The following is a 15,994-nucleotide window of genomic DNA, read 5'->3' on the forward strand; positions in this document are numbered from 1 at the left end:
GTACAAGGTGCCATTTTACAGAAACTTTAGTTCCTGCTCTTCCTATTGCAAGGCAGTCAAAAATAATGGGAAAAAAATCCCTTCATTTCCTTTAACTTATATTAAATAGAGAAATATATATGTTATTTGTATATATGTGCATATGCAAATATATATATACGTTTATATCTGTCTGCTCTTTCCACTGCATACCTTGTTTGGTTATTGTTGAACCATAACCAGGATTTTTAAGAACTGACATTAATTTTTGTATATTCTAAGATACAGCTTGACATTATGAGCATCACTGATGTTGAATATGATTGAATACGAACTCTGTCTCTACAAAGTATTTAAGAGGATAAATACATAGACCCTTCCTACTATTCAAACAACTGTGGAGAACAAACCCTTATATATCTTGTCCACATTAAAAACGCCTTTAAAACAAACAAAGAAAAACATTCTTTGTGGTCATATTGAAACATTATATCAAGCACCAAAAGCTGGTGATGATAGGACTTTACAATTAGAAATTAATTTTATATACTGAAGTACCACGCTTCAAGGAAATAGTGACTATTTAATAACTTTCTGCATTTGCTCTAAAATTCGTATTTAATTTTTGTATTCATTTTCTTTTGAGCAATGAATATCCAATATAAATTTGAGCTTTTTCAATGTAACTTATTTTCCCCATAACATTTTCATTTTGTGCATAAACCAATTCTAAAGTATTCTGAAAACTTTGTAACAGACTTTAGTGTATTCAAAATAGATGATCAGTCTCCAGAGCAAGAACGAGTAAGGTTAAACCAAAAAGAATAACATCTGAGTCTCTACAGCACAATTTGCTTTTTGTAGATGTATTTACAAATTATAAAATCTGAACTTCTGCAATGTTCATAATTCAATTTGAAAAAAATATTACAGTTCAAAAACGGGAAAGACTTTGACAATTTTGGTTTCAAAGCAAAGTGAAGGCAGAATTCAGAGCACTTAAAAGTGTGTGCAAGTGCACTAGCCTGCTGCCAGTCAGGAAAAAAACAAATTACAAACATGACATCAGTTAATATTGATGCAGGTCTACTTAAATTGTCTGCAACTAAGTCATGCAACATGAAGAATAGTGATTTCACATGTTCAGTGCAGCTACTACGCTAGTAAAAGCTACATGCTTCTTTTGAAACATGAGACAAAAAGTTGGAGCTAGCTTATCAGGTAGTTACTGCCAGTGAAGCCAACAGAGCACTTGACAATCTGCTGGGGTTGATGAACCAGCCCCTCAGTACTTTTTCAGTGACTAAGATATTTACTTAGACAAAGCAGAATACCTTGACTTTTCCAAATCAGTGTAGCATTTCATATTACACTTCAATTAATTTTAGGACAGAATCCCTCAATTTATATTTGGCTGCATGTGATTTGTGTGCTTTTGATTCTCACCAGTGTCCATTACACCTGCAACAAAGGTGGCCTGAGTTTGATTTGATTAGGCATATCTTTCTTAATTGTGTACTTAAGAAGGTCTATGGAGATGGAAAATAAATTATGTGACTGTTTTTGTTGAGAGTGAGAAATAAAATAATATACACTGCCTTTCAGCTCTGAGTTTGCTGGCAGTAATGTTCCTCTGAAAAAAGTTATCAGGAGTTTGCTATGCCCAGGTCAGAAGAATCAGCTGTTGAAACAGAACTTGTTCCCTAACTAACTATCAAGACTTTCTTGCACTTAGCTTGATGGGTAGCTGCATCTTTCCATACATTCAGCTTTTGACCATGAAAACTCCCTGGCATCAGTGCTGTATTTCCAGATCCTCCCCAGAAATTGCTTCTATTTAGACTGTAAACTTCCGTGGTCACCCTCAACAGCAACAAAAATAGTGTAACCAACCAGCTAAAGTACGTAACCAATCCTTTCTGTTTTGTTCATTTTTTTCCCACAACTATTACCTCAGAGACTAGAGGATATGAAGTTAAATTGCAGAAAATCAGGATTCATTGTTCATCTGATCTATGAAAATGTTACAAAAATGTGATGAGATTGCAAATCCCTTTCACGGGATTTTTTAGCATTATTTTGGGGCCAATTTCAACTGCACATTAGTGTGGCTCCTCACATTTCAGTAAAAGAATGCTAATTTATACCAGTTTTGAATGTGGCTTCCTTAAATAATCCTCATTGCACTTATGAGAAATAATCCCATTATTGATATTTTGTATCAATGTAAACATTCTATTATTTGTAACAGAACTACAACAGATACAGATCTTTTCTTTGACCACGGAACAAAATAATTTAACAAGAATTTTCATAGTAGAATCACCATAAGAAATCAAAATGTTGTTAGAACTCTGTGCAGTTTCTTTTTTATTTGTCCAGAGTTTGTTTCCAGGTGATATCCAGTATAAATACTCAGTGTTTGAAAATTGAGAGCACTTGTTTCCTTTGAAGTCACTTCAACTCCACAAGACCTTCAGTGATTTTTTTTAAGCACTGCGCTGTTCTTTAGTTGATCTGATGATCATTCCGAAGGTGCATTGCAGTAGGTTCAAAAAACTGGAAGAAAATTTACGAGAGAAGTTTAAGCTGTTGTTTTGTCAACAGTGTAAGTAACCAACAGTATCACCTGACTTCTGGCTGTCTCAACAGGTTTAAAAAAAGAACTGCGTTATAAGGGAGAATCTTCTCAGAATCTGAAGCTCATTAGCTGGATCATCAAAGTACAACTGTAAGTACATACAGTTAATGACTATTCTCTCCTGAACATCATTTTTTTAGTGTTGAAACTGAAGCATGATGCACAATATGCACTGTAAGCTTTATGAATATCAACAATTGAAATTAAATACTTTTCCAGTTCTTGTTTCTCTGTTCTTTCTTCTCACTTGACCATGTACCATTGGATTTCATCTTCAGTCTGCTACATAACTCATTTTCTGCCACTATACTATGTTCTGTGTTCAGCTATTATCTGGGAATCAGCACATTTACTGCGCTTAATTATATTTTACCTTCTGTCCCCAAACATAAAAGCTAGCCTCTCTGCCTGTTTTTCTGCTATTTATCATCAAAGTTTTAACATCATGAGGTTAACGCAGACATCATTCTGTGTTTTATTACATTAAAAACTGTAACACAGTATGATGAATATAAAATAGTGGGATAGGTTACTTTAGAAAGGATATATGTAAGGAGATGTGAGAACAGCGCATGCATTATGAATGACATGACAAACAGACCAAATACTTGTACTCTTCTTATTAAAAGGGCATGACTTACATTCTAAATCAGGTAAATTTTAAAATTATTAAAACAAAGCAAGCATGCAAATCACCTGTCAAAATCACTATTTTAAATTAGTGTTCAGCTCTAAGACCTATCAAGATTTAAGAAATAAACAGCAAAAAAAAAAATGCAATCATGACAAAATAAAAAGAACAGCTTTTTCCTTTATTGTTGGACTGTTTTTTTTCTCCGTTCAAGAGCTTCTCTATTTGGTTAATCTGGACAAATGTGTATTGCTTGTTCCTATGTAGAGCTTTCTGTGGATGGCAGATACTACTGTGTTTTACAGAAAAACACATGCCATAGAAGCATGCCTATTCCATTTTCCATGAATGTTACATCTTCAAACCTTTCATACAAATTAATTACAAATTGACCTTATGTAGTCAGGGAGTCGTAATTCCTCTTATAGTCATTTTAATGCTTTAATTTTTCATATAATAAATGAGACAGCCCTACTGCCATTATTAAACATCTGTCAACATTTCTGCACAGGAAATTTGGTTATTTCAGTGAACTGATTCAATATTTTTCTATTTTGTTTTTTAAACAGAAGCCAAATGAGCTCTAATTAGCCACTCAAATAGAGAAAAAAATGCTAATATACCTGAAATATTGCACAAAAAGCACTCTTTTCAAAGAATCTTATTTCATAACTTTATCAATACTTAAACTTTTTGCTTGAGACTGTGACTTGAGTTCAAGTGGCCTTTAAGAACGCCATGCTTTGCTCGCCTAACTTTTGTATCTCCTCTGTTTGAATAGAAAGGCTTACTTTTTTTAATTTATTTTTTTTTAAAGCAAACACAATCTTGGTTTTCCTTGGAACTAAGAACTGGTAAAAGGATAAAACACATTGAATTAAAATCCTAGCAAGGTATACCACAGTCACGTTATTTACAACTGAGCACACTAACAGGAAAATGTAATTCATGAAGAACTTGAGCAATGGTTTACATAACTGTTTAATTTTTCATCATTTGAATCACCTTAGCTGTTAGTACTGTTCTGTTCTCTAAATCTTGTTGCTGAATTTCTGTCATTCTATAAGGCTCAATGCATTTGTGAGTAGGTTTGTGAGCTTGCAAAAGTGGAATTTTAGAAGTATTTACATTCAGCGCTAGGTCCTAGCTCACTGAAGTATTTTAGAAGCCTAGTTCCAATATAACTATTAATATACAAGGTTTAGTATACTTATTTCACCGCTAACAAGGGAAAATGGCAATGTATTTCACTTCTCTGATTGAGATAAGTAATGTGCACCCATAGTCGATATTTTAATAGCAGGATCAGTATCTCTGGCACAAATGCTAAATTTAGCATTGGGCAGATTTTGAGTGGCCACGAGTTAGCAGCTGTGACCTCTTGAAAGAGACATCTGCATGAACATTTGCAAGAGATAGTGCCTCCTATCTTCCTGCCCTCCTGATTTCATATAAGCTGCTTGGCAGCACACTCCCTCTTACAGAGACACTATTTTCCAAATCATACTAGTAGCAAAAATCAGCAAAATTAGAGGCTAGTAGCCTCTGCTTCAAGTAGAGTCAAGATGCCACCCATTAGCTGATCAGCACTGTCTAGTTACTTTGAACTGCAGTATCTTCTGGCTGTCCAAGAGATTTCCCTTGGCCTTTTTTACCTCTAATCTAGGAAATAAATGTAAAACTTGCTCCTATCAGATTGCCAGCCCCTGTTATTACTGATGCAGGGACTTTGTGCTTTCAGTACCGTCTAAACACCATCATTATCTCTGTAGCTGTCCTAAATAAAGCTAAGTGTACCAATCATATTGACTGCAATGTACAGTGAGATTCAAAAACTCTATGACAACAAACAAGGCAAATGAATATATGCTTTTCACCAAGGAGATGGGCCACCATTAGTTGTATTTAGACAAAAAGGAAAAATAGAGAATTAAAACATTAATGACTAGAAGTTTAATAACTGCTTGAAAGTGATAAGCTAATCAGTGACTGTTTGTACCAGAAATGCTCAGTTTGCAGGGTACACACCTCTTCTACACTTCATGGATATCTAAAGACACAATAACTCTCAGCTAGATTCAAACAAACTTAAGCAAAGAATACAGCAGCTTACATGAAACAGTTCCATTATATGAAGAAAGAGGAAAAATTAGTTTTAAAAGGTGCAAAAACAGGGACTCTCAATTCACAAAGTGTATGCTGCAGCTGTCAATAATTCTTCACACTGTCGTTAAATGTTTAGAATAAATAAGAAAATTATTTTTAACAGACTGTTGTTATGTCACTGAGAAGATCTTAGCAGATATTAACGTTTTTATCTCCTTTGTTGCATTGCTGCAACAGTTAATTTTACCATTCCCTGCTGCAGATAGGAAGATGAAGAAAGGGAAGATTTAAGATTGATATGTTTGCTGAGAATGGTGTCATACATGGTCTTACACAATTTTCCTTGTTCTGCATTCTGTCACAGCGTAGAAGTGTTTACATTTCTCAAATAGCCTTTCTGCATTTTAATGGAAGTGACAGTTCTTTTCTAGAGGAAGGTAATATAAACTTTCCTCAGAAAGAACTGATCAACTAAAGGTGCAACAGCAAATTAACAATTTAAATAATATTGGCTAACTAAACTCATCACATATATACATAATAAGCATATTATTATTATTATTATGAAATTTTTATACTCACTTCCATAGTGTCTTTTGAAAGGTAAACAACCCAGTATACCAGGTTGAATCCTGCAAATGCCACTGGGAAGAGGATCCTAGAATACTGGTCTATTTTACTTGTGCCTCCAACAGGTGGTGGTGCTGGGGGGGCTGGTGGAGGAGCACACACAGGTTGACACTGGGATGCACTGTTTGATACTATGCTGGCTTCAGGAGACTGATCTGCCTGAGATGTTACAGAGTTTACTCGCTTCTTCAGGTTACAATTGGAGTCAGAATGCTGTGGAGAAAAAAGAAAGAAAGAAAAGGTTGATTTAGAAGAAGTCTTAGGTTTTCTGCTTGTTAGGCTTCTCTTCCATCTTTTACTCATTCAGCTGAAGACAAATACTCGTCCTAACTATTATGGGGCTATTTTTATTTTATAGTAAAAATAAACTCAGTGATTCCTGTATTTTGTGCAGTATTCATAGCAAGGTCCAATTATTCTTCAGAGAGTTGTATGACAGTTCTTAGAATCTACCTTTTAATTGCTAGGCTGACATGTATGTTCATTATGTACAACTGTTTTATGTGGGAGCCAACCTGCCATTTCTTCCACTTTTGCAAGAGCTGAGAGACTTCTCCTAGGCAGTAGCCAAAAGACTTTACCGATGGCTGAGAAAATGCAAAAGAATTCTTAAAGAGTAATGTTTTTATTGTTTTTGTATGAAGTACTCAAGTTTTCTGACAAGAAGGAGTAGTATAAGTTCCTTAGATTCTTACAAGCAATGCAACGTTTTGGTTGAGTTGATGTCTGAAGTTTCATCAATAAAAGATGGCAAACTTATTCCCAGATTGCTGGTGAAAAATATTGTGTAACATAAACAGCTATTCTTGGGTTTGAATAAGCAGTTCTTTTTGTCAGCACAAGTAACGTAGGTTGCTCCAAAAGTAATGCCTCCTATTTATTTCCATGGAAACTTCAACACAAAGAGGACAGTAACACTATTTGATCGAACAAATTTTTAGCTACAAAAGACTGTTTTTCAACACAGTCACCATTAGCTATACACTTTTGCCAGCTATGAACAAGAGCCTGCATGCCACACATGTAAAAATCTGCACCAGCGGAGATGGCCCACTGTTTCAGAGCTTCTGTGATAGCATCATTGCTAGAAAACTGTTGCCCACACAGTCCATCTTTCATTGCCTCAAACAGATGGAAGTTGGAGGGCACTAGATCCAAACTATATGGTGCGTGTTGTAGGACACTCCAGCCAAGAACAGCAGTGTGGTCCACAGTCTTCAAACTGGGGCCCAGCATTATCATCTTGCAAGAGAAATGTTGTCTTCTTCTCTGGCCTGGCTCTGGAATTTCAAGCATCATGATGAAGTGATCAGTGTTGATGGTTTGTCCAGGTTCCAGGGAATCCAGAAAGATCATCCCTTTTCTATCCCAAAAGACAGGGCACATCACTTCATTAACTGAGGACTGTGTCCTGAACATTTTGACAGTGAAGAATTCACATATTGCTACTCCACACACTGCCATTTTGACTCCAGTTCATAGAGGTGACATTACATCTAGTCACCACTAATGATGTAATCCAGGAAATTGTCACCTTCAGTCTTGTATTGGTTCAATAGGTCCTTATAGGTGCATATGGTGTTCTGTTCCTTTGTGAGCATTCATGAGACCCACCTGGCACAAACTTCGCAATATTCCATGGTTGCCACCATCATTTCCAACATCCTGAAGCCAACATTCAGCTCCATACACAGTTCCCTGGTTGTAAACTGCCAGTTCGCATGGATGAACTGATTGAGACCCCCTTCATTTTGTGGTGTGACAGCTGTGCATGGCCGTCCAGAACTTGGCTTGTCTTTCACATCGCTTTTGCAACTGCTGATATGCACTACCCACCATCTCACTGTGCTCACATTTGCTGTCTGGTTTCCAAAAATATTCAGCAAGTGTCAATGAGTGTCAATGGGTGCAATTTTTTCCTTGTGGAGGAATTAAATTCCACACCTTTGCTCCATACGCACTTCCATGTCAGATGCCATTTTATCAGACTGCCCCTCTGCGGCCATCTGTCGCACAGCAGCAAAATGTAGTGGAATATTGGTAGGTGGGAAGGTTCAACCCCTATTGTCATCCCACAGACATCTGCCTCTGATGCTGTGGGCCAACATAATAAAATAGGAGGTATTACTTTCACGGCAGCCTTCATAGATGACTGAGTGAAGCCGATGAGGAAAATTTAAGGCAATGTAAATAATACACAGTACAACAGTGTATATTTAAGCAGAACAGTAATGTTCAAGTGGTTCAAGGTAGCACACCAAATTCTTCAAAGTCACTTTTTCTGAGTGACTTAATTACAGTCATTCACTGAAATTATTGTCAGCATTTCAGGGGTTTTTCCTGCAGGATTTCTATGCATGGAAACAGATTTTAGTCAGATAGATGATGGGGTTAGTAGAAGGAAAAGAAACATTTTCTGAAATAGATTGCTTATACATGTGCTTGGGCCAAGATATCTAGATAAAAGATGAGCATTATTGGATATTATACTTTTAGCAGTATTAGTGCCAGATTGTGAGAACAAGTTACATGCTAAATTCTCCTCATGGATGGATGGACCCATATCAACAAAGATTAGGGAGGATGGATTCCTTACAGCTGAATTTAGTCTACATAAAAGGCAAAGAGAAGGATATCTTATTTATGTTTTTAAAGGTATTTTTGTAAATACATACATCATTCAACTATTACCTCTTTTTACTTGCTAAAGCCCTCCCCCTTTGCTCCACATTCTGGGGTTGCACCTATCTGGAATGCAGATATTTGTTTTTATATTTTCCAATCATACAGCAAGTAACGGAGGATGATCTACAGATGTGTCACAGAAACAGAAAGAGGGTTATCCATTTCCACTTGCACTAATTATAATAGTAATCCCACTCTATTAACAGGCTGACTGAGCCTGGGCCACTGCTTTGCAGTCAAGTTGCTGTTCCATTTTGCTTGTATGCCCTGCGTTGAACTCAGCTGTGGGAGTCATAAGGTAGCTTGTTTTTTTGCTTTGCTGCAAGATAGCTTGACCTTTTGTGGAGAAAGAGTGATTTCTCAAAAGAGAACCTTAGACCTTCTCATCTGCAATATTCTGATACAAGATGGTCAAATTCTGCTTTGGATCACTCAGGCATGAATCAGAAGTTACTGTGCTGATGTGATGGAGTTAAAATAGTTAGCGGAGCAGATGTAGCTCAGGGTCAGTGGATTATGTCGAATATTGAACATATTTTAGAATGCCAAAGTAGTAAAAACACTGTGAGCCTCTGGATAGGCACTTAAAAAAGGGTAGCCCTGGTCACAATTTTATTTATTTATTAAATTTAATGTGTTGCAATAGAAGGAGGATTATCTTGATACGATTTCACTAAATGATTTAAGAGTAGACGGCACAGGAAGATCTGAAGTCAGCTTATAACCTCAGAATTTGGGGAGGACATTGACTAACTTGATTAAATGGCTGCTTCAGGGCCAGTTTGGGTGCATTTTAATATCAATGGAGTGATATTAATAATTTCTCACTAACTAAAATAACTTGTTTCAATATTCAGAAAGGATTTTACTATTTCAGTAATGCCACAGGTTGTTTTTTCTGCCATGCTCTTCAAGTGCTTTTATAAACTATTAAGAAGGTTCCTAAGAAATTTCTTGCACTTACACACTCATGTGCAAGTCCAGAAAATAAGGGTCAAGACTATTTCCTTGTCTACCACAATCCAAGATACAGAAGCCTAAATTTATCTCAGAAGAGTAATTAACACGTTTCTCAATTTGGCAAGTTTCAGCAAACCAGACTTGCTGTAGAACAACCCATACTTTTCATGAGAATTTACTGTTAAACCAAGAAGAGGCAGCAGAAAGAGATCATATTGTTTCTTACAACATTTCCCTTCTGAACAGCAGCTACAATAACTTGTCTACTGTTTTTAGATTTAACCGTTCCTTTTGACAACAAATTCCACCTACAATGACATGAAAATTTGGAAAACACAAAACAGGGAAAACAGGAATGAGTGCTCTATTCCAGCTCCTATTTTTGCGCACAAACACTCAAATAGTGAAGACTGTTTTACAAACAGCAAAAGCAACAACAGGAAGCCTGAGACATGGCACACCGGATCATAACAAAAGAAGGCGTTTTATTTATTTACTGAATCTTGATTCAGAGGAGTACTCTTGCACTCATATGGAATGCTAGTCCCACCAGGCAATTTAACTTGTCACTGAATATGACTGCCTAGTGACACAGAACAGCTTGCAAAGTTGATGCTTAATGTGAGGTACTATAAAACTGGACAAAGAGTGGTAGGCATACGAGCTAGTAAGGCATTGTCTGGATTCTACTGAGGTTTTGCAACCCAGCTACCTGATGCCCTAGAAAGCTCCCAAAGTATTCTTGCCTGTAGAGATGCTGCTGATCTCTCACAGCTCTCATCAATGTCACTGGAATTTGCTCATGCTCAGAACATCTCAGGAGGTTCTCAGCAAATTGTTCTGCTTCTAGATATAAAAAATGCAGCATATATAAACTTAGTTTAAATGCAATATTTTTTTTCTGTTTTCTGTAGATGCTAATTGTGATGAATGCCCTAAGGAGACTTCTAAAATATATAAATATAATTCTCTACTGTTCTCTTTTCATTTATACTGCAGATGTGCATTCTTGCTTTCAGTTTTGCATAGGACCTAGCAGTGGAATGACTATCTTACATATGCACTTGAGTACTGACTGATTTTAAACATACATATGCCCTTACTTTCTCTTTTATGCACTTATCTCCCTATTCTGCTGTGATTGCCATGCAGTAAAAAAAGAGTTCTGTGAGAATAAGCTCAGAATGTTTAGAAAAAAAAAGCTAACTCTCCTTTTCTTCAAAATTTATTGGATTAAGGCTACAGAATTTTGCTGGCATCACAACAGAAAAAAAAAAAACAAACCCTAGGACCAAAACTCCATGTTTGAACAAGGCAGAAAACTAAACTGCATGTTTTTCTCTCCTGCCCCTCTCACCATTTCAGTAGATACAGTTTCAGTAATTTCAATGATTCCTATTATACACATGAAATCACCTACTAGTAACATAGCTCCCAAAGAGAAAGTTAAGCATAGTTTATCTCCCTAAATCCTTCTCAGACTTGCCTCTAACATACAGCAGCGTCATCTGTAAAACCTCTGCTTAGCTGCTGAATGATCTATATGCAGCACCTTGCAGCAGGGAAGTTCACTGCATTATGTAAGATCTCCTTCTGGGCATGCACTAAGGTACCTCAATATTCACTGTCGTGCAATTGAAGCAGCCATGTCATGCCAGACATTTGTTATAACCCATAATTTAGAGATTCCTTTACATAGCTCTTCTGTGGGATCTGATTAAAAAAAAATGTGTGTTATAAACATTTGTAAACAGTGTTCTGCACAATTAACAGCAGGACGTAGTTTAGATATCTTTAATAGTCCCTAGCTCTGGGCATCTCTTTAGGCATTCTAAATTTCCCTTTCTAGACATATTATGAGTAATTACCCACCAGAAAATTGTTTTCTTTGTGCTTTACCCTGGTAAAAGGGCTAAATTAATCAATCGGAGCATGGGAAAGCCATGTTCACATTCCTCTTTAACCTGCAGAGACTGAAACGCATCTCTCTAAAATTATAGCCTAAGCCTCGGGTGAACATGGTGAGGGGAAGAGTCTTACTTCATTACTCGTTTCAATATGATTGTACCATAGTAGAGTCTCTTCCTAAAATTTAGACGTAGCGTATCAGAAAACTCATAATTAGCATAGAGCCTCTGTCAAAATATATATTTATGTTGAATTTAAATATGCCATCATGTTTGGACTCTTTAACTTACCAGTGTCAGTCTAGAGCAATCCCTGATGTTTAGTGGGAGTCTGAATTGGAAGTAAGGAGAAAGGAATCAAAATTCTGCCTGTCTGTAGTACAAACAGTACTACAGAGCTTTTACCTTTCTATTATTTAACTTACTTTTTTTTCACTCCTCCCCTGCAATAAAAAGGGATTAGACTTCAACACTGAGCAAAAATACCTAAAGCCAAGGAAACAAATTTTCCACCTATTTTTTTATATGCGATTTCATGTTCTTCTAAACCTTCCTTGCTGCACGGTATTTGCTTTTTCAATCAGGTAAGCATTTAATTTGGGTAGAACCTAATATTCTGCATCTACTTTCCTTGTAAAGATGACAAGAAGTCAATACAATTGCAAGTTGTTTCTTGTTTTAAATAGTCTATCTGATATCCTACAATTGTGGAGGAGCAGGAAGGGCTCTCTAATTTGAGGGAAAGTGCCATGTTCTCAGTTAAGGCTTTTAATGCATGTAGCTTTTCTAGGATGATTTCATAAAGGGTTGTCGATAATCCAAATAGAAGTGCTCTCCTTTCAACTGGGCTACGATTCTCATTAAACATACTCACTGTATTCTGACGTAATTATATAAAACTAAATCCTCTATACAGAAATGACATATGGCTGCTCTGCAGTTGGGCAGGGTTGTTAAAGAGAATGAGAATCCTCTTCTACTCAAGCCATGTTATTTTGAAAAAGCAGTACAGGGCAATTTGTAGGGACAGGGAAGCTCTGCCAGCAGTATTTCACTGTTCTGTGCTGTTTTCTGTTAAAACAGCAGGTCTTTTAGAAATCAAACATAATCAACCAACAACCCTGTAACAATCTTTTGTCTGTTACATGTAGTGTCTTACATGGAAAAGCTTTCCTTTGATCTGCAGTGTTTTCTCCCTGCCCTGTCCTGGGTGTTCCCTGACCATCTTGCAAAGCATTACTTCAAATGGTGCACTCCAAACAGTATCACCAACTACCCTTCCCTGCAACATCAATTAGAGTATTCCTAGATAAAGAAAACCATAATGATGATATAAGAAAAATGTATTTGAAATGAATTAAAAACCAAATGCCACAATGCTTTATGTACATATGTATATGTATATACATAAAAAAGATTTGTTTTTGACATGCTAGAGCAAGCTTGGTCACCATATGAATAAAAGGAGACTTCTGTCAGGGTCCAGATGACTGCCCAGCTTGTTGCCATCATATTTTGGAGTGGAACATCCATAGTTTTGTATATCACACAAGGATTCCCTGCAGCTGACAGAGAGAGCAAGCCAAATTCAGCTCTCAGTTAACTGAGGTAAATAGAGTGGCTTGCCTAGAACCAAAAGAGGCATGCTGGGCTGTCATCAGTTAACGGAGCAAACGGTCAGACCATTGGAATTCTCACTGAAACCAGTCTATTCCAGTAACTTCAGGAGAGTTTCTCCTACTTCATTAGAATAATAGAGGAGAATTTTGTCTTCTGCCATTGCTATTTTCTGAATGTACAGTTTTGGGGGGGATTTAATAAAAACCTGAGAAAAAGAGTTGTTCATCTGAATAACGCAAGATTTTGAACAAATTTAACTAGACTCAGCCAAAAGGAGGCCTTTGGACAGCATTTTGAAATACTTCTTTGCAGGAAATACATTTAATTTGGAATTTAAAAACAAAAAAAACCAATTGAACATGTTCTGTAGATAACTTTATCTTGGTGAGTTCAGGCCTTTGCTAAAAGCAACAAAAGCTTCCAACTGTTTTATAAATCCTTATTTTCATTTCTATGAAAACTATTTCCCTGAGCCTGTCCTACCCAAAATGGTAGAATGCGTCTCCTGAAACACAGAAAGTACTAGTTCAGAGAGGGTACAGATATTCCCACCACTGTGTTCTGTAGCCATATTTCAGGCAATTTAAGATAATATAATGTATAAAAACATATATCTGACATTATTACTCCTACTGCTGCTACAAGTAGAAGAGCTGCATTGGCAGTTTTGCAGCCATGAAAGTTTCCTAATAAGAACATCTCACTTTTTCACTATTACATCTGGATTCCCCAAAACTAATTAATCCTTTATATTTTTCAGAAATTTTCTCAGTGTAAAAGTATCATCTGATCTCTATAAATACAGAAGACAAGAAGCATTTTTGACTCATTGTTCATTATTCTTCATCCTACAAAAAACCCTCCATGTAAATAAAAACCTGACAACTTTCACAAATTTCAAAAAGGAAAGGCAAATAAAAACACTAGCATTGTAAGTGGATGGTAAACTTTACTACCCTGTGTAGAAGAGCAAACAAATAGGTAAATGAATCGCAGATTAGGGGGGAGAACAAGGTACCAAAGCCCAGAGCATGACTGAAGGGAAAGATTTTAATTTAAAAAAAAAAATTTTTAAATCATATGGAGCAGACAATAAGCTACAATAATTTGAGATGTATAAGATATGGATTTTAATACATTTTATCTAGTGAATTGGAAGAGAGAACAAGAGACAAAAAGAGGAGCAGCAGAGGTAGAACAAATTAGCGAAGGGTAAAGAATAAGAACTGTGCCTTGTAGAAGGAAAAGCAAAGACAGAATTTAGAGGCAAATGAATGGAACAATTCTGGGCAGGGACGTGGGAACAAGAAAAATTCAGGACCTCAGAAACAGTTCCTAAACCTAGAATAAGAATGGAATATTAAGTTGCGTGCCTTACTTAAACTGTTTGAAGATCAGTAATATAGCTATAAAAGAACAGAGTTCAGTAGAGGATGATGATCCTGAGGAAACAGACATACACTCATGCAATCAGCCTGTGCTAACTACATCGTTAGCACTCAAATCAGCTAGTTCAAGTCTGTTTCAGCTGAAATCAGATTACTGATAGCACAGGATATTCATCTAATTGACAACACAAAGAAACTCTTTTCTTGAAGCCTGTTATCATGTAATTAGTCCTTTTTCCCAGAATGCCTTTCTGAAATGAAACTTTCGAAATCCAGTTGGGTTAACTAGCTGAAGTCTCCCAGAAACCATTTTGACTGTATCTTCCTTCCTACAGTGATAGTACTCATCATTTTTATGATTTCCTTGATTTTTCTTCTTTTAATGCAGTGGGGGTTCTTAGAGAGAACTGGGCCTTTAAGAAAAATGTGGTGGACTTAATAATATTTGAAAATCACTGTTCTGGTTAATTTCAGTTCTGACCAAGAGTAGGACTATAGCATTTTGTAGATAGCATGGACTGCTTTAGAGAATAAGTTTACATTAGGATCTTAACGTTGCTGGTTTTGCTCTTCTAAATCTCTGTTATTAGCTAGTTGTTTACAACTTTTTGAGGAAATAGTTGCAATGAGCTTGCTAGATGTTTTTAATATTCCATTTTTGTTTGCTTTAATTTGGAAAAACCAACAAGGAAACATTTATAAAACGATGTTGTGTCTTCAGTTTGGCTCTGTGCTTTTTTTGTGGATTAACTTCTTGATAAGGAAACTTGAGGTCTTACCATTTCTTTATTTTTAGTAACTTGCTCAATAGCAATTTTAAAATTTGTGCTTAGTACTGTCTGTAATGATAATAGAAAACACCTAAATCTCACTCACAAGCTGTGAAGCAACTACCGTCATTTGGAATATATTTTAGTATATCTGGGCATATGTAGAGGGCTGGTTTTGAATCAGTTGTTTTCTAGAGATCTGGGAGGTTTGGTGGGGATTTTTAGCATCTGCTGGCAATTCACCAGCAGTAGCACATGCAGAGTAGCTCAAACCAAGTTTTCGTATTATTCACCAGAGATATTAATAGAACAAATGCAAATTCTTTTTTTCTTTTTCTTTGGGGAAACCTCAATGTAATTAACTCGAATATTAATAAAGTGTGTATAGGAAAAGCAGTCACCATTCTCCTTTATGTAGCAATTATCAGTATTTTCCTCATTCTACATAAGGTTATCACTTCAGCCACTTTTCTGATAACTTGTCCTACAAAGAAAAAGTGATCAAAAAGAACAAAACTGCAGCATTAGTACAATTTAAAGTTCCTTGAGTCTTAACGCTTTTTTTCTCATTTTGTACTATTCTACAGCTACAGTATTTAGCTCACTCAGTCCAGTGTACTTTTCAGTCAAAACATGGGTGGGGAAAAATATGTTCTAAACATTAGCAAATATGTGCT

The 15,994-nt window shown here is 36.2% G+C and overlaps 1 protein-coding gene across 3 annotated transcripts in view; it reads right to left on the minus strand.

The window, feature by feature from the left end:
* The window catches only part of GABRA6 (gamma-aminobutyric acid type A receptor alpha6 subunit), a 25,605-nt gene continuing 9,713 nt past the window's right edge, over positions 103 to 15,994 (minus strand). For all 3 annotated transcript variants that reach the window (XM_021410927.1, XM_021410926.1, XM_021410928.1), the window contains 2 exons: positions 5,940 to 6,200; positions 103 to 2,538 (listed from right to left, as the gene is read on the minus strand). In XM_021410927.1, coding sequence (XP_021266602.1) covers positions 2,488 to 2,538; positions 5,940 to 6,200 — 312 coding nt within the window. In that variant the 3' untranslated portion in view covers positions 103 to 2,487. The remainder of the gene's footprint in view (positions 2,539 to 5,939; positions 6,201 to 15,994) is intronic.

The sequence above is a fragment of the Numida meleagris genome, chromosome 12, assembly GCF_002078875.1.
Source record: "Numida meleagris isolate 19003 breed g44 Domestic line chromosome 12, NumMel1.0, whole genome shotgun sequence".
NCBI classification, from domain to species: Eukaryota; Metazoa; Chordata; class Aves; order Galliformes; family Numididae; genus Numida; species Numida meleagris.